The 19053-nt window shown below is 42.2% G+C and overlaps 1 protein-coding gene across 1 annotated transcript; it reads right to left on the bottom strand.

The window, feature by feature from the left end:
- Nucleotides 1-2645: 2645 nt before the first annotated feature.
- Nucleotides 2646-16689, bottom strand: ZNF329 (zinc finger protein 329). The gene is made up of 2 exons (XM_036993009.2): nucleotides 16545-16689; nucleotides 2646-6750 (listed from the first exon to the last, which is right to left on the bottom strand). The coding sequence occupies exon 2, from the start codon at nucleotides 6728-6730 to the stop codon at nucleotides 5048-5050; it is 1683 nt and encodes a 560-aa protein (XP_036848904.2). The 5' UTR covers nucleotides 6731-6750; nucleotides 16545-16689; the 3' UTR covers nucleotides 2646-5047.
- Between the last annotated feature and the right edge of the window lie 2364 nt (nucleotides 16690-19053).

Raw genomic sequence — 19053 nt, 5'->3', positions numbered from 1 at the left:
GGCCTTGGGAACATGCCCGGCATATTTGAGGGAATAGCAGGGAGGACATTGAGACTGGAACTGAGTGACTGAGGGTGGAAGAGAGAAGATGGGACCCGGAAGGTGACAGGCTACAATTAAAACTTGTCAGGTCAAAAATAAAGACAACTGAGGTAACCTGTACTGTGGCTGAAAATATTTGCTGCCTCTCCTTCAGGGATACACACCCCTGCCCCAGTGTCTTGAGGCTTGGTCATGGACTCACTTTGGCAGTGAAAGATGAGTGGAAGTGCAGATGCTAGTTCTGAGCAGCTTTCAGAGCCTCTGCATGGATCCACCTGTTCTCATGCCCCTCTGCCATGAGGCCAGCAATGCCTCAGAGAGGCTGCTCTGATAGCCTGGGCCCCAGGATGAAGGCAACATGGAATAGAGTGGCAGCTAAGCTGCAATAGACAATGCAACCTTGGTGTTATGAACCCCTAAGATTTTGGCTGTCATTTGCTACTGCAGCATAACTTACCTTAAGCTGACTGATAAAATTAACCACCAGAATTACTGCCTTTTTAGAGGTTAAAATTACTTTCATAGCCTCTATACACCTATTACAATGACTACTATAAAAATAAAAAGGCAACCTATACATGCTCACATTACTCCAGAAGAAGTTATGTCAAAGAAATAATCAATCTTCCCATGTTTTCTTCCGTCTGCTACTTCTATAGCTTTTCTTCTTCCTTCCTAATTACAGCCCTTTAGTAGAATTCGTGCCTCATATTGAGAATTACCGAATATCATAATTCTTCCAAGTGGTAAAGACACCTCAAGACAAATGCTGAGCATAGGAGCCACAGGGCATAAATATGCAAAGAAGTAAAAAGCTAACCTTTTCAAAGAATATTGCTTCTGTCTCACTTACCAACTTTACGTTTCCCTGTATGGCCCCAGAAGACGGCTGGTTAGCCAGAGACGGGTAAGATTCCTCAAGGGAGGAACAACCTAAGACAGGCACAGTCGCAGGGGGGCCATCAGGTGAGAAATTGGGGATCAACAGAGGTGATGCTTAGAACCTCACCCCCCGTTTTGAGAGAAATCTTCTGCATCTGTGGATGTTTTGTTGCCCTTGTCTAGCTTGGATTAATGCTTAGTCTATAGGCACAGACCTGATCATCTACATTTGCCCTCTTACAGCACTAAATTATGTTTTCTACCTTTATCTTGCATCTACCTACCACTTCAGCATTTTATTAAAAATAATAATGAGAAATGTGGGATTCACATATAAATCAAGTATAAAAATAAAATGAATAATCATATCTGACCTGATTGTTTATAGTTCATGATGCATGATCAAAACCGAAAGTTTCTGTGATATGACTGCCCTTGCACTGTTCACCATGTAAGAACTTGTTCGTTATGCTTCAGAAGATTGGAGACTGTTGAGAATTAGGCTTGGGGTTGATTAATGATTGCGCATTGAGTCCCCTATACAGAATTTTATTGTTGTTAACAACCATTTGATCAATAAATATGAGAGATGCCCTCTCAAAAAATAAACAAACAAATAAATAAATAAAAATAAAAAGGCAAGGATGCAGAGCAACAGATCTCATTTGTTGCTGGTGGGAAAACAAAATGATACAACCAATTTTGGAAAGGAACTTTGCATTTTTTTTTTTTACAAATCACACTCCTAGGTATTTGACCAAGAAAAATGAAAACCTATGTACTTTCACAGAATTAATGTGTCCACCTCCACCTCCAAATTTATGTTGAACTCCTACACCCCAGTGTGCTCATATTTGGAGGTGGGCCTTTGAGAGGCAATCAGGTCATGAGGGTGGAGGCCTCATGAACAGGATTAGCGCCCCTATAAAACAGAGCCCAGAAAGCTCTTCCCTCTCCACCATGTGAGGACCCCAGACAGGTGTCTGTGAACTAGGAGGCAGGCGCTCACCAGACACAGGAGGCAGGCGCTCACCAGACACCAAGTCTTCCAGTGCCTTCATCTTACACTTCCCAGCCTCCACAACTGTGAGAAATAAATGTTCAATATTTACACTATCCAGTCTGTAGTAGTTTGTTAGAGCAGCCTGAATGGACTTGAGACATGTACGGACAACACTGAACTTTATCTGAGACCTGTGCTCCTGGAAAAATTCTCTTATCCTTCTGTGCTCCAAGAACAGCTAACCACGCAAAACATCACCCTGCTCCCACATATTCCAAGACAGGACTCAGGTAGAGAGGGACTCCACCCTTCCTCATGTCTCCCATTAAGATTTGAGGATGACTCCATCCTTTATCTGCCTCTATAGAACTCCAGGCCTCCTTTCTTTGAGATGTTATACATTAACTCAAAGAAGGATGTGGACTAACAGTAAGTAGGAACATGGAAGCAACAGCTATGAATATCCCAAGTCTCTGTATGACACAACGATGGACTTTTAGGATGCTGGCAGGTGCCTCCCCCTCAGCCAACCAGCGGGTCAGGAGGTGGGAATACAGGCAAAGGGCATCTCTTCCTGAACTTTTCTGATACTTCTTTTCACTAACGGCTATTCAGTAATAGGACTTAATTTTCTAAATTAGCTCGACTTCAGGGCTGTGTGTATGACCAAAGGGCACCTGGCTGAGCAGGCCATGCCTACTCCCAAAGTAGACGAGACTTTGTTTTTTCAAGCTGAGTTTATTAACTTGCCAGGCAAGGGAACACACACCAAAATACCTCACCGAGCAGCAGCAGGGAAGGTTAAAGGTCTAAAAGAACTAGAAATAGAAGTGTATTCGTTTCCTGAATCTAGTGTAACAAATTACCCATCTGTTGCTTAAAACTACACACATTTATTCTCGTACGGTTCTGGAGGTCTGACATCCAACACTGCTTTCACTGGGCTAACAATCAAGGTGTCAGCAGAGCTGGTTCCTTCTGGAGGCGCTCAGAAGATAATCCATTTCCTTGTCTTTTCCAGCTTCTGGAAGTTGCCCACATTCCAGGACTCACGGCACCTCTCTCATCTTCAAAACACATCACTCTACGGTTCTGCCATCACATCTTCTGACACGACTTCCTCCCTCTCAAAAGGACCCTTGGGCCCACCCGGATAATCTCCCCATCTGGTGAAATTTAACTTAACCACTCTCCTGAAGTCCCTTTGCCCTATACATTAATAATAACAGGTTCCAGGGACTAGGATGTAAACATATTTGAGAGACCAGTATTGAGCCTACGGAGGGGAGCTCCCGATTGCTGTGTTAATGAAAAACTGCAACCCCGTCTGTGGGAGAATGGAGGAGGGCCTGAGTCTGGACACGAATGGTTAAAACTAGCCCTACCCACAAAGAAAAAAAACCAAAAACTAGCCCTACTGGCCACGAGTCAGACAGGGCTTGTGAGGGGCGATGCACCAGGCCTCTCACAGTCCACTGGCCTCTTACAGCTCTGGCATGAGATGGAGCCCGGTACCCAGGTGTAGTGTCTCCAATGCAAGGGACGGTGCAAGTGTCCTTTTGCACGGCCCCAATGAGCCCCTCTTCCTAGTTTGTATGAAAACAAGTGGCTCTGCTGGAGTCTCAACAAGGAACAGGCAGAAAGAGCACCAAGTGGACAAGAGAGAAAAGGCAAGCAAGAACTTTGCATTAGTTGTCTACTCTTGTAACAAATGACCTCAACCCCAGCAGCTTAAAACAACACAAATTTATTATGCCACAGTCTTCAATAGCTCAATGGCCTTCACTCTGACTCTCCCTCAATAGGAGCAAGTCCAAAGTCCAAGTGGGTGGCAGCCAGCATTACACTGCCTCAGGAGGGAAGCTCCCCACTCACCCCAGACCTCTCTGTAGCCTCCTATTCCCTATTCAGATAGACATCCTCTCCTGCACAAGGACACCGCCTCACAATCCAAGTCCCTAAGAAGGAAATTCTTATGCCCCAAGCTGTAGGATGCTGTGATTCAAGGGAAGCTTCTGCCTGGATGCTCCCCATCCATGCTATGGCCGCTCTGTGGTCATGATCTAGCCCGTTCTAGTACAGGGTTAAACCCAAATGCACCAAGTCTGTCACAGTCCATCAGCCTCTAAAGCCCAAAATTCATCTCCTTTGGCTTTGCCTTTCTCTCTCAAAATATTATAGCAAAGATGTATGACTTGTAATAGAAAAAAAAGTCATATGCAAGTGTAGTGCCCTAAGAAAACCACGTTTATTTCTCCATGATCAAGTTCCAAATTACTTCTATGCGTGCACATACTTTTATAAGGCTGTAAAACTGCAAGTTTGTTTTATACCTTTTTTACTTTTGTTGCCTGCCATATAATAAGCATTTTCAATGTGGCAAAAGAAAAACTATTATTATGGTTCAGCATGGCTGCATGAAACAAATTAGAAATGTCCTAAAGGAGTAACAATGCAGGGACGGTTATGTAAACATTAACTCAGTATTTTTTGTTTCAACAACACATCACATTTCTCAGCAGCAGCTTTTTCCATCATAAGACAAGCCTGCTTCAGTCTTAGAGGGTAACTTCATTGTTCATTTACAGGCAACTTCCTCATCCAGCTGCTCCTTTTGAAATGAGTCCTCAGCATTTGACAGGATTGTAATACAGAGAGACGCTCAACAGCAAAGTCTAAAATTCTGTGGTTGCTGTGGGGTGGTGCACTGTGTGGGGCCTTGCACCATGACGTCATTGCTGATAAAGAAAAGACAAGAGCTCCTGCTAAAAATTCTCTGATTACACCTGATTCTACAATGCATCTGCTTGCATTCAGTAAGGTGACACATCCTGTTAAGGGACTCCTTACACCAGTTACTGAACAGTCAGTTTCTTTCCAGTTTAAACATTCAGGCAGGAGTAACTAGTTATCTCCAAGGAAGTATCTTCTGACACTCACAGGTTTCATTCCGGTGTGTGTGCCTTCATGTCCGCTGCAGGCTGACTCACCCTGAAGCCTTTCTCATGTTTATTACCATCCTATGTTTTCTTCTGGAGTTCCTTGATGAACAGATTTAATAGTACAGCTAAGGAATGTCTTACATTCACCAATTCACTGGATAGCTTAAAGAATTCCTTTCTACCACTGAGTCGCCTCTGAAGACATTCCCCTTCCCACAGAATTGTGAGAGCAAGTGGGGAATGATTGTGTTTCCATGGGTTGCTCTCCAGAGTGTATTCTTTGATGTCGGATGAAGGATGAACTCCTTCTGAACGTTTTCCCACACTGAGAACACTGGCTGGGATCCTCCCTGCTGTGGAGTCTCTGATGGACTGCCAGGTGAGAGTTCTGCTTGAAGGACTTTCCACATTCTGGACACTGGTAAGGGGCCTCCTTGGTGTGAATTCTCTGGTGCTTGGTCAGACAGGAGCTGTCCCTGAAGGCTTTTCCACACTGATTACACTCATAGGGCTTCTCACCAGTATGAGTCCTCTGGTGCCGAATGAGGCCAGCAATGTTCCTGAAAAGTTTCTGACACTGGTCACAGCCATAGGGCTTCTCACCCGTATGAATTCTCTGGTGTCTGATGAGGTAAGCACTCTCAATGAAAGTTTTCCCACACTCTTTACATTCATAGGGCTTCTCCCCAGAATGGATTTTTTGATGCACAATGAGGTGAGAGTTACGGTTGAAGGATTTCCCACATTCCACACATTCAAAGGGCTTCTCTCCAGTGTGAGTCCTCTCGTGCTGGGTGAGATATGAGCCGTCTCGGAAAGCCTTTCCACATTTGCTACATTCATAGGGCTTCTCCCCAGTATGGATTCTGAGATGCACGGTGAGATGGGAGATGTCAGTGAAAGGTTTCCCACACTCATTACATCTATATGGTTTTTCCCCTGTATGAGTTCTTTGATGCAAAATCAGGGATGAATTTCGGTTGAAGGTTTTTCCACATTCTAGACATTCGTAAGGTTTCTCCCCTGTGTGAATTCTCTGGTGTTGTGTCAGAGCTGACCCATCACTGAAAGCTTTCCCACATTTATTACATTTATAGGGCTTCTCTCCTGTATGGATTCTTCGATGCACAATCAAGTTGTAGTTCTTGGAGAATGATTTTCCACACTCATTACAGGTGTAAGGTTTCTCTCCAGTGTGAGTACGGTGATGCAGAACAAGAGAAGAATTCCGTTTGAAGCATTTTCCACATTCGGCACACTTATACAGTTTCTCTCCAAGGTGACCTCTCCTGTTTTCATTAAGAGATGAACTCAGGGTAAAGATGTCCCCAAAGTCCTTATTGTCATAAAATTTTTTTCCTCTTTTCATTATTTTTTGCTCGCCAAGAGAGGTAAAACAGTTGAAAGATTTAACACTTTCAGGGTATTTATAGGGTTTCTCCCTTGTTTGTTTTTTTCCAAGTTGAATAACTTCCATGGAATGGTTGGAGGCTTTTCCACAAGCATCACTGTCACCAGTTCTCTTAGGTATGTAACTTTTCTGACAACCGTGTAAAGCTGGGTCACAATCCAAACTTTTAACATCTGAGTCACATATATGAAAACCATTTGTTGTAAGAATACTCTGAGATGGTGGGAAGTCTGAGCTCACACTCAAATGCTCTCCAAATCCAGCATATACACAAACTGCTTCCTGAGCCCTTAGTTTTTCCTGAGTTAAAGTTGATTGCTTCAAATGTCCCTCTTGGTTCTTACAGGCCCAACTGTCACCTAGAATGGAAAAACGGGGACCCTCTCTCATACAGCCTTCCATTTCTGCATCACAGGATAGTTCTTGATTAGGAATATTCTGAGCTGTCATTTTCAATCTTACGTTCCAGGCTGAAAAGTAAAGAATGAAAAAGATAAGACTTAAGTACATGAAGCTTTATCATAAGAGGAATGAAAAGTGATGAAAAACCAGATGTATGGGTATGTATTTTTGTTTTCTTTCTCAATTTCACAGCTGTACAAAGGGAAGGCAAAGTGAAAGTCAAGGGATGGCGCCAAGAGCATATTCAGAGAGAGCAGCAAGCATTCTCACCCTCCGAGAGAGAGAAAGACAAGAGGAACGGTACTGGGGTGGACAGCACCAGCAGGATGAGACTGGGGGACAGGTGTCACCGGTCGCACTGGAACACCACCTTGGTCACTGTGGGCTCGTTCCCATCACCCGATGCCTGCCAACAATCAGTACACATTTTCAAAGCCCTAACTTCACAGTGTGCCTACAATGGCACTGAATGAGTTCTTACCCCAGCTTGGTGGGCAGCGTACTGCTTTCTAGGGTAGGATGCAGCACTGTCTCAGTGACCTGAAAGTTCTGAAAACCCTAGATTGGTCAAGGACCACCCTATATGGTTACCATGAGAATGAGGCTGTGGCAGGGGCTGGCTCTGAGCTGGGAAATGGAAAGCATCTGTGACCGCCAGGGTCTTCACCATTGCCAGTCTTCTTCTGATTACTCTCTCACCCCTCTGTCATCATGACATCCAGACAACTGGTCGTTTTTTTTTTTAGGTAAAGTGATATTAGACCCTTACTTCAAAAATACACATTTTGAAATTCCAGATGAATAAACACCTCAACATAAAATCAAAACTTAAATTATGTAGGAAACCTTTATGAATGGGGCAGTCCTTAATAAAAAAGGCTTGAACGAGCAAAAACCATACAGACAAGGATTAACAAATTTGATATCAACACTTAAAATTTCCAAACAAAAGACACAACCAGAGTCAAAACATAGGCAACAAATAGACAGTATTATAAAATACAAAAGAAACAGAGAAATAGTGTCCAATAGGTACAAAATAATTCTTATAGAACAGCACAAAAAGAAAAAAAATGGGTAAAGGATACAAAGAAACACTTCATGGAGAGAAAATAGAATTTTCCCCAAAACATGAAATCTGCTCACTCTCACCATCATTCAGGCAATTATAAACTGTATCTTTAAGAACATAAAGTATGCATGTGTGATATGAATGAAGATGCAAGAAGGTGTGATTATATAAAACTTGGGGAGGGCTGGCAGGCTTGTCCAGTGGGTCAGCCCACTCGGCAGGGTACTCTAGTAGCAGTCATAGAAACATAAAATGGACACATTCCACTACCCAGCAATTCCACAACTCCACTTGGAAGCAACTCAGACTAGGAAAGCATGAGTCCCAAGTATAAATGGGCATCAATAATAACCAAGGAGTCGGTCTTAAAAGGCCAGCAGAGAGAAAAGAGACCACTGGTGAAGAAAAGTATTTTGACAGATCATTTGATAGCAAACATAGAAACCCGAAGTTAATGGAATGTTACTTTCTAAGTGCTAAGGAAAAAAATTACCAGGCACACTGTTCCAGTTTATCTCCAAGGACATCAGCTGAAAGAATTGGGAAAAGCTGTTCTTCAGGAGAAAACTCAGAAGGAAGGAATGAAAAGGAAATGAACATGTATTTAAATCAAATCCAGCACTCACAATAGTAAAATGCAGAAATATAGCAATGACACAAGGGGCTAACAACAGGATGGACTAAAATACTGGATAGCAGTGGCCTGTGACACAGGAAAAGGGTAACAAACTTAAGTGTCCTGACATCTTTATACTGTTCATGATTTGTATTAGATCTGATCAAGTCAGGAATAAAAAAATCAATGTAGTGTAAAACTTCCAAGCCGACAGAACAATGTTTTTCAACTAGGGATGGTGTTGCCCCCGAAGGACACTGGGCACTGTCTGGAGACATTCTCGTTGTCATGACTCGGGGGCAGATGCTACTGGTACCTAGTGGGTCGAGCCAGGAATGCTGCTTGACATCCTCTAACGCACAGGAAGCTCCTCACAACACAGTCAACGATCCAGCCCCAAGTGTCAACAGCATTAAGGTGGAAAAACTGTTGTAGGAAGGAGGAATAATAAAGAAAACCAGATCAATCCAGAAGGTGGTAAGGGGGAAAAGCCCAGAAAGGACAGGTTAAACAGAAAGTATAAGACAGGATATCACCAATAACCGTAAACGCAAATGGCCTTGATAGGCCAGATAAAGATACTGCGCCAGACTGCATTTAAAAGAATGTGTTTGTAACAGATACACACAAAGCAAAAGGACATGAAAGACAAAAGCCAAAGTGTGGTACAAATGCTACACAAAGGTTTTATGACTCTTTGCTAACCAACAGATAGACATCAAGTATAACAACAATACAGCAAAAGTGTCTACATTAACAACATGCCTTAAAACAGAGCAAATTCAGCCAGACTGCAAGATGAAATCAGCAAATCAAACCATACTGGGGGGTTTTAATAAACCTCTTTCAGAAATGGTTATCCATAAAATCTAAATAGAGATAAGCAGAAGAAAATGTAATTAGTCAGCTTGATCACAAAGCTGAAGAGCCATGTATCAACAATTAAAGCCAAATGCTTTCCAAGCACAAGTAAAACATTTACTAATCCTGACCATAAACCAGGCCAAAGAACAAGTTCAGCCAGGGCCAGACCAAAGCATAACAAAGACCACAGATTCTTGACTACAAATGTGGTCAAGTTAAAAACCGGTAACAGGAAGAAAGCCACGTACAAGAAAAACAGTAAATGAAACAAACCACTATTTGGGAAAATGAAAACTTATTTCTCAGTATTTCATAGATCAACAAGAAATCTTGACAGAAATTAGAAAACACTTAGAACTCAGCAACAATGGAATTGGTACATCTCAAAGCATTGACAAAGGAGGATGCAGCTAACACAGTTCCTAGGTGGAGAAGGTCTTTAATGCTTATTTAAAAAAGAAGACTGAAGGTTACTGAATTCACTGTTCAATTTAAGACTTACGGGAAAGAACCACAGAGTAAACCAACAGGAGGTAGAAGAAGGTGATAATAAAGATAATAGCAGAAATTACAGAAACTGAAAACAAGTAAACAGCCAAGACAATTATGAAAACCTGAAGTCTGTTAGTTGAAAAAACTAATGAAATAAACATTCCTTTGGCAAGAATTATCATAAAAAGAGAACTAGACAGCACACATAAGTGATTCAGTCATGAAAAGGAGATTTAACCAAGAAACAGTAGAAAATTACCAAAACGGCAAACTTGGACTTATCCTAGGAATGCAAGGACTGTGAAACATTAGAATATCTATTGATAAAACTGCCCATATTTTCAGATAAAAGCTGATGGTCCCCTACACTGTATCTCAAATCCAGAATGTAATTTAAGGAAATCTCACTCAGACTCAGGGTCAAAATACTCTCAGATTAAAGTATTAAACCCCTTTACACTATGTCAATAAATTCAGAAAGTACTTTAAGGAAATCTCCAACTCATGATGAAAATTCTTAACAACTTGTGAACACAGGGAATTAAGGTAAACATCACAGCTAATGAGGAAACATCAGATCTGTTCACTTTGAAGCCAAGACCAAACCCCAGATGCCTGTGATGCCCGCAGCATCCAACAGTGATGTGGAGGGGCCAGCTGGTCGGTCAGGAGGGCTGTGCCCCCAGCTGCCACCACTGGTGCCAAGAGGACCTCTCCCACTGAAAAGGCCTCCTGATGCTGTCTGGCCACAGTGTTTCTGATAGTAGGCCTTCTAACTAGACCACAGTGTGGGTAGCCTGTGGCTGTCCTGTGAAAACAAAGAGATGGAAATCACCTCCTTACAGGTTTGTAGGGAGAAGAGGAATGTTTGTACTTAAAAGGAATAAGTCATATATAGGATGATACCAATTAGGGATCACACAATACTCTGGAAGTGAAAATACTGAAATATCCTGGCAAGACACCTACCAAAGCTGTGATCATAACTGTCGGGATGCAGACGGGAAAAGGTCTTGAGGACCAAAGGGAATATCCATTTCATCTACAATATATACTTCCTCTATTGAAGTAAAACTTACACACCATTAAGAAAGTGAACAGACAACCCACCATATGGGAGAAAGTATTTACAGAGCATACATCTGATAAAGGACTTGTATATGGAAAATATTTTTAAAATCTTGCGAGACAATAAAATAACAAGACAATTCATGTTTTAAAAATAGGCAAAGGATCTGAATAGACATTTCTCCAAAGACATACAGATAGCCAAGCACATGAAATGATCAACATAATTAGTCGTTAGGGAAATGCTGATCAAAACCGCAGTGAGAAACCACTGCACACCCACTGCTGTGGCCAATATTAAAAAACAGACAATAACAGATGTTGTGAGAATGTGAAGAAACTAGAATCCTCATACATTTTATATTGGTGGGAATAGAAAATGGTTTGGGTGCCTGGAAAACAGTCTGACAGTTTCTCAAAAAGTTAAACATAGAATTATCATATGGCCCAGCAATTCTACTAGTAGGTATCTATCTACTCAAGAAAAATGCAAACGTGTGTCTAACAAAATCATGTACATGAATTATGAGTTCATAGCAGCACTATTCTTGATAAAAAGTGACAACAGTCCAAATGTCTCTCAACTGATCAAAGGATAAACAAAATGTGGAAATCCATGCATAAGAATATTCTTCAGCCATGAGAAGGAATGAAGTACTGAAACATGCTTCAACAACTTAGATGAACCTTAAAAACATTATCCTCAGTGAAAGAAATCAGAAACAAAAGGCTACATACTGGATGATTTCATTTGTATAAAATGTCTAGGATGGGCAATTCCATATAACAGAAAGTCAATTAGTGGTTGCCAGGTACTGGGAGGAGGGAGGAACGGAGAGTGACTGCTAATGGGTGTGGGGTTTCCTCCTGGGCTGATGAAAAGGTTTTGGAATTCCAAGGGATGATGGTCCCACAGCTCTGAGATATACTAAAAACCACTCAATTGTGCACAATGAATGGATGAATTGTATGGCACATGAATTCTATCTCAATAAAGCTGTAACAAATAAACTTGTAAGTTCGAGAGCAATGCATCTGGAAATCTGTGGGGGTGTTAGACTGTCACAAAGATGGAGGCAGGGGGAAACTCCTGGCATCTGAGGTGCCTGGGCTGGGGGTGCAGATTTGTTCCCAGGCTTAGGACAACTCCACATGATGCCCGACCATCCTTGGGACCAAAGTCCATGCAGGTATCAACCGGGGGTCCTTTAGAACAGAACAGTACTACATGAGTTACACGGTGGGGAAAAGGATGCTTCATTTAAGAGAAGGCAGTGAAAGGAAATCCGCATACTGCCCGGAACTCATCGCCTCTTTCCTCACTCTGCATCTCTGTCCTTGATGAAAACTGGCCGTTTCAACTATAGTCAGTCGATGAAGGCCTGAGCGCCATAAAGAGGTCACCACAAAAACAAGTAACTACGAGTATACAGGACATTAGGACAGATTTCAGGGCCAAAGTATTAGGATACGTAATGCAGGAACTGTACTGAATTTCATTAATTAACATTGTTTTAAAAATATCTCATATTATTGTTCTCCTACTTTTTTGTGTATTACCATTTTTAGCAGTAAAATGATACAAAACTTATGTTGTAAAAATCTCATCTTGATGTGTAAGAATGAGTTAGCAGGAGAATGGCCATCTTAAGGGCTGAAAAGCCATTTTCTGAGTGCGTGACTCAGGAAAGGAGGAACTGGGTAAGGCTTGATAAACAGGTTTTGAAGAACAAGTTAATCATGGACACCGGGTTGTGGGCGGTAGTGACTCTGGTCAGCTTATCTTGCTGAACCACACTAATATTTGAGGAGTGGTCTTATCTTGCTCTTGCTTAACCCCCAGGATGTGGCACAAGCCAAAAATTATGGAAAATTACTGAGTAAGTGCTTTTTGAAAATGCCATATAAACCCCCAGCTTTGAGTGCCCTGGGTCCTTGTGGAAACCCGCTGTGTCGGGCAGACACTTGGACCCCAGCTAGCTGGAGATAAACCTTGCTGTGTGACTTGCATTATCGTGAGTGTCTTCTGTCTATTTGAGAGGTGGTCGGCTCCGGACCCTAACAGATGCTGTTCAGACATTTTGGGGGCTCCCCGTTTCTCCCCCAGTCTTCTTCTGACCCTCTCCTTCGATATCCACCCTACCACTCCTCTGAAGCCCTGGTATTACTAATGTTCCTCAGCCTGTTCTCTTCTCCATGGGCATCAAAGGTGGTGGTCTCCAGGCCTTTCTACACACTGATTATTGCCCCAGCACATGCTGAGACTTCAGGTCTGGAGAACTGTTTTCTGGGACAAACTGTCCTGATGCTGTTCCTGGTCAAATCACAGGGGTGGCTGACCCTCCACCTGTGGATAGGAAGACATAGCCCATCCAGACAGCTTTACTGTGTCAGTGTTTAGGACCTGCTTCCAAGATAATGTCTTTTTTCTCATTGAATCCACTCGGTCGAGGCCCATTTTCCCAACACTCACTGTTCCAGCAGCATCCACCCGTACCTCACTCAGTTTCACTGAAGGCAATGATTTCCAACAGTCTGTTTCTCTTAACCCAAACCTACAGTCTCTAGCACCAGACTGCTCCCTATGTCTTCCAGGGTAGCTGTGCCCAAGCATTTAATTATAGAAATGCATGGAATCTTAAGACAAATGCCTTTCCTTTTATTGATTCATTATGTGAACATAAGACTTTATAATTTTTTTAATTATATGGATATTTAATATTGTCCATAAAATTCTTTTCAGGATGATAAAAGGCACATTGTAAACTATTGATCAAAATGAGTGAGCTTTACACAAAAATTAACTCAAGATGGATCATGGGCCTAAATGTAGGAGCTAAAACTATAAAACTCTTGAAAGAAAAACACAGGCATAAATCTTCAGAAATTCGGATACCACACCAAAAGCACAAGTGACAACAAATAGATAAATTAGACTAATCAAAATTAGAACCTTTTGTGCTTCAAAGAATGTAATTAAGAAAACAAAATGACAACCCACAGAATAGGATAAAACATTTGCAAATCATATTCTGGTAAGGCACTTATATATAGACTAACACAACTCAGTAATTAAAAGATCAATAACCCACTTCGTAAATGGCCAAAGGATCTGAATAGGTAGTTCTCTAAACAAGATATACAAATGCCAATAAGCACAATGAAAATATGCTCAACATTGTTAGCTATCAGGGAAATGCAAATAAAAAATATGGTGAAATAGTACTTCACACCCACTAGGATGGCTATAACCGCTCCACCTCCAGGTAGTTACCCAAGAGAAATAAAAACACGCATCCACCCAAAAACAAAACAAAACTTACACACAGATGTTCACAGAAGCATTATTCATAATATATAAGTGGAAGTATCTCAAATGTCCAACAATTGACTGGATAAACAAAATGTGGTATATCCACAATAGAATATTACTCATGCATAAAAATAAAGTATTGATACATGCTACAACATGGATGAAGCTCAAAAACACTATACTAAGAAGCCAAAACAAAGGACTACATATTGTACGGCCATGTATATGGAACGTCTAGCATATGCAAATGTATAGACAGAAAGCAGATTAGTGATTGCCTAGGGCTGTGAGGAATGGAGGAGATGGGGAGTGACTGCTAATAGGCACAGGTGTTCTTTTTTGGGAGGATGAAAATATTCTAAAATTGATAGTAGTAATGAATGCAAAACCTAGTGAATATACTAAAAACCACTGAAATGTTTACCTTGAAAGTGAACTCTATGGTATGTGAATTATATCTCAACAAAGCTGTTTTTAAAAATTAAGCTGGTGCTGAGTTTGTCAAGGTCAGAACCACTGGTCTAGATCTCACTTGGCACACTCCTGGTACCTTAACACTTCATTAGAGAGGTAAAAGTTTTATAGGGACATACCACACTTGGGTCGAATTCCATTCCCAGCCACTCACTTGTGAAGGGATTTATCCGTTTTTACAACTCTGCAGAGGGATCCGCTTAGACCGGATGCCTGGAGGTTTGACATCAATGGTTGTCAGACCTCAGCTGTCTGACCGACCGCATCTGCATGTTCCTCCCATCTCTACGGACCACCATGATAATGTTTACCTTACTTGTGCAAATTTTTTGACAAAAAGTAAATTGTCTGCCACCTTTGGCCATGTCCTAATAAAGTCACCCACTTAACTCTCAATTGTGGTAAGAGTCTGACTCCATTTTTGATGATTGCCTGCCGACAGCTTTAAAGCCTCCACCCCCCCCCGTGCCCCTTCTCCTTCAGCCCCACATCTAGGCAAGCCGGCAAGAAAGCCTAGGTGCTTTCTCATTGTTGTGGATGGAAGTTCCAACCACGAAGGCCCCAACAAATGCATCCCAGCGAAAATTTCTAATCACAATAAAAGTCCAGCCAGTTTCCTCTTCCTGCTCTCAAGCAATTTTTGAATCTCCTTGGGATGGCTGCCCTGCTCTCCTAAGACAGTCTCAGTCTCAGTATGTGATTAATAAACCTTTTACCCTCTTGGTGTGTGTGTAAAATATGAAGAGAGAGTGTTGGTATGTATTTGGGGCAAGGAAGAGAAAGATAAAGCTAATGTGGCAAAGTGTTAATAACTTGAAAACCTGGATGACTTTACAGGTGTTCATTAAACTATTCTTGCAACTTTTCTTTTCAAAATACACCGGGTGGGAAGACAGAGAAACAAGCAGTAGAATGGGGGAAAGTTATTTGCTGTAAAGGAAAAAGGTGCGGGGGACTTGGTATTTAAAACATATTTTACAAATCCAACTCCCAGATAACCAATTTTTTTAACTGGCAAAGGATAAGGAACCTTTCCGTGGTGATGGTGATTTTGATAGATTTGGGTTCCATTTGTCAAAGCTCCTCCCGTGGTACAGTGAAGATCTGTTCATTTCACTGTAAGTCCATTTTGCCTCAAAAATTTAAAAGAGCAACACTGAACTCTGATCGATGTTAAGCATAGTGAGGTCTTTGGGGGGAAGCATTGTGATATCTGCAACTTACTTGAAATGTAACCCAAAAAAGATGGATGGTTAAAGGACAGAGGAAAATATACGGGATACAGTAAGTATAGCAGGTGCTAATGGGTCGGTATAAAGTTGCACAAGAATTTCATCTTTTCTATATATATGAAACTTTTGTCTTAAACTACTGGGGGAAGAGCAGCTAAGGAAACGAACCACTAAACCAAGGAGAAGGATAGCGGAACCGCCACTAAACAGGCGAGAAAACGCGGCCCTCAGTGGGAACTGCAGCAAACCTGACTTTGCAGTTATTAGGTGGGGAAAAAAATAGGTGATCTGACACCAGCGGAGTCGGCGGGAAACGGCACAGTCCACTGGTGCAACGTGGCCACTCTGGCCTGGGACCCGGCGACGAGGGCCCCGACCCCCCATCACCCGGCAGAGGAAGAACGGTGGACTGGGGGCGACCCTAACGGCCCGGCCAGAACGCCCCTCGAGCCGGGGCGAACGGCGCCCGTGGCTGGAGAGAGCACGGAACCCCCGCGCAACGCACAGAGAAGTGCTGGGGCGGCCTCTCCGCCCTCATCGCCGAGGGGCGTCCTCCCCGGGAAGGGCGGCCGAGCCCAGAGCCGCCGCCCCCCTGCGAGCCCGCCGCCCGCGGCCCGCGGGGAGCCCGCCCCAGGCGCGCGGCTCGGGCCCCAGCAGGGCGCCCTGCCCGCCCACACACCGCCTCTGCGGGGAGGCAGACGCCGAAGGCCGAGGGGCGCGGCGGGACTCACCTAAGGCGGACGCGCGGCGGCGGCCATGCTCGGGGCGGGGGCGCGTGCGCGCGCGCGCGCCAGGACCCGGATGTGCGCGTCCACGGACGCCGCGCGGCCCCGCCCCCCCCCCCCCCCCGTGGTGCAGGGAGTCGGCTCGCACCTTTCACGGCTCCCGAGGGGCACAGCGGGTGCCGCCTCCTCGCCGTACGCCGGCTTGACCTCCAGCTGCCGACTCCCCGTCACCCTCCCTCGCCCTCCCTCCTCCGGCCCGGGCGGCTTCGACCCCGCCCTTGCCTCCGCGCCGCCGGGCCCGCTGCTCTGCCTGAGAGTGCGGTCCGGGAGCGCTCGCCCTTCCGGCCTGTTTATTTCCTTACTTACTCAATTATTTATTGTTATCAATATGGACTCGCGGATGTTAATTTTCTCCTGTGGTTTTAATCCGATGCCATCATTACTGTACAGGCTTATTTTTGTTTACTGCGCAATTTGCCAAAATAATTCTATACCACTTGGTGATGGGGGGAGTCTAGTAAACACAATGTTCCTCATGTAATTGTAGATTAATGATATCAAAAATAATTCTATACCATTATTTTATTTTGAGAAAAAATGTTAAAACAGAAGCCCATCTCGTTCATTGACAGTATAATAATTTGTAATTCGAAACAGGCTACATGTTTTTTGAATTAGAAGGACAGTTAAGTAAGGGTTTTACATAGAAGATAAATAATACAAATCAATGTATGTATTACAGAAAAATCTATGAAAGTCAGTAAAAAGCAGAGATGTGCTTTGAAATGAAACATGTTCTTTTAGATGTGTGTATTAAATAATTTCAATAACAACTTGAATACATACATAATAAATACCCATACTCCCACCATTCAGCAGTATCGCGGGGGTGGGGGATGGGTGTGGATGGTGGGACCCCTGGGGTAGCCCAGGCAGGTTATGAGCCCCAGGAAACCAGGCCGGGATCCTCTAGCCCATCCTGAATCAAAGGTGAGGGGAGCATTCTCAAAGAATCTCCCTCAATATATTTTTTGTTACAAAGGGAAGAACAGTAAAGTGGAGAAACCTGTCAGGCACCACCTTAATCATCACTTTTGTGGAATTCTTGTCAAAAATGCACCACTTCAATCTAATCACGAAAACTCCAAACAAACTCAAACTGAGACATTTTACAAAATAACTGTATTCTGCAAAAGTGTCGAGGTCATGTAAAATAAGGAAGGACTGAAGAACTGTCGTATATTGGAGGAGACTAAGGAAACAAAACAAATATGTGCTGTGTGGGAGCCTGGAACAAAAATGGACATTAGGGAAAAAACATAAAATTCAAATAAAGTCTGTAATTTAACCACCAATATTAAACCAACAGTAGTTTCCTAGTTAAGATAAATATGTCATGGTTACATAAAGTGTTAACATTAGGGGAAGCTGGTGAAAAGTATACAGGCAGTATACTTTCGTTGCAACTTTTCAGTAAGATTAAAATCATTTCTAAAATAAAAATTCAGAAAGAAAGCTCTAGCCCTGTATTTATTCATATGAAAATAAGTTCACATTTAGTGAGCAAATGATTACATTAAACAATATTATGATTCAGTTTTTGTAAAAAGAGTATAGGAAAAAAATTAAAAGGCCGGAAATGTGGTTTATGAAAGGAGCAAACCACAAATTAGTAAAGTTTATTGGTAGTGTTGTTTGAGTCTTCTGTATTCTTACGTATATTCTGCTACTTATTACAGAGAGAGGAATGTTAGTCTCCTTCTGTAATTATGGATTAGATCTTCAATTCTACCAGTTACTGCTTCATTTATTTTGGAGCTCTGTTATTAGATGTATACATATTTAGGATTGTTATGTCTTGATGAATTTACCTTTCATCATTATGTAATGTCCTTCCTTATCTCTGGCAATATTCTTTGCTCTGAAGTCTACTATGATAATAGCATAGCCACTCCCGCTTTCTTTTGATTAGTGTTTACCATGTGTATTTTTCTATATTTTTACCTTTAGCCTACTTCTAGCATTGTATTTAAAGGGGGATGCTTGTAGATACCATACAGTTGGGTCTTGTTTTTATTTTTTTTAATCCAATCTGACAAATTTTTTTAAATTGGAGTGTTTCTCATTCACTTGCAATGTAATTAATAAGATTGAATTTAGGCCTATCATTTTATTATTTGTCTTGTGTTTGTCTTGTTTTTTGTTCCTTTGTTTCCCCTTTCCTGCCTTCTCTGATTTATGTGAATATTTTGTAGAATTCCATGTTAGTTTATTTATTAGGTATATATGCCATGTTAGGCATTTTAGGTATATATCTTTGTACTATTTTTAGTGGTTTCTCTATGAGTTATGATATACATATCTAACTTTTCACAGTTTAGAGTTAATATTTTTTACTTCAGGTAGGAGATATATACCTTATAGTCATATAGATCCCTTTATGCATAGGTGTGATATCTACACACACTGAACAACCCTCAGGCAATGTTATAACTTCTCTTTCAACATTCGTGCA

This window comes from Manis javanica, chromosome 17 (genome assembly GCF_040802235.1).
Source record: "Manis javanica isolate MJ-LG chromosome 17, MJ_LKY, whole genome shotgun sequence".
Classification (NCBI taxonomy): Eukaryota; Metazoa; Chordata; class Mammalia; order Pholidota; family Manidae; genus Manis; species Manis javanica.
The sequence above is the reverse complement of the archived record's forward strand: the minus strand, read 5'-3'. Positions and strand labels throughout refer to the sequence as shown.

Bases quoted from the DNA above. Each gene is read 5' to 3' on its own strand.
- ZNF329 (XM_036993009.2), bottom strand. From the start codon at position 6,730: ATGACAGCTCAGAATATTCCTAATCAAGAACTATCCTGTGATGCAGAA.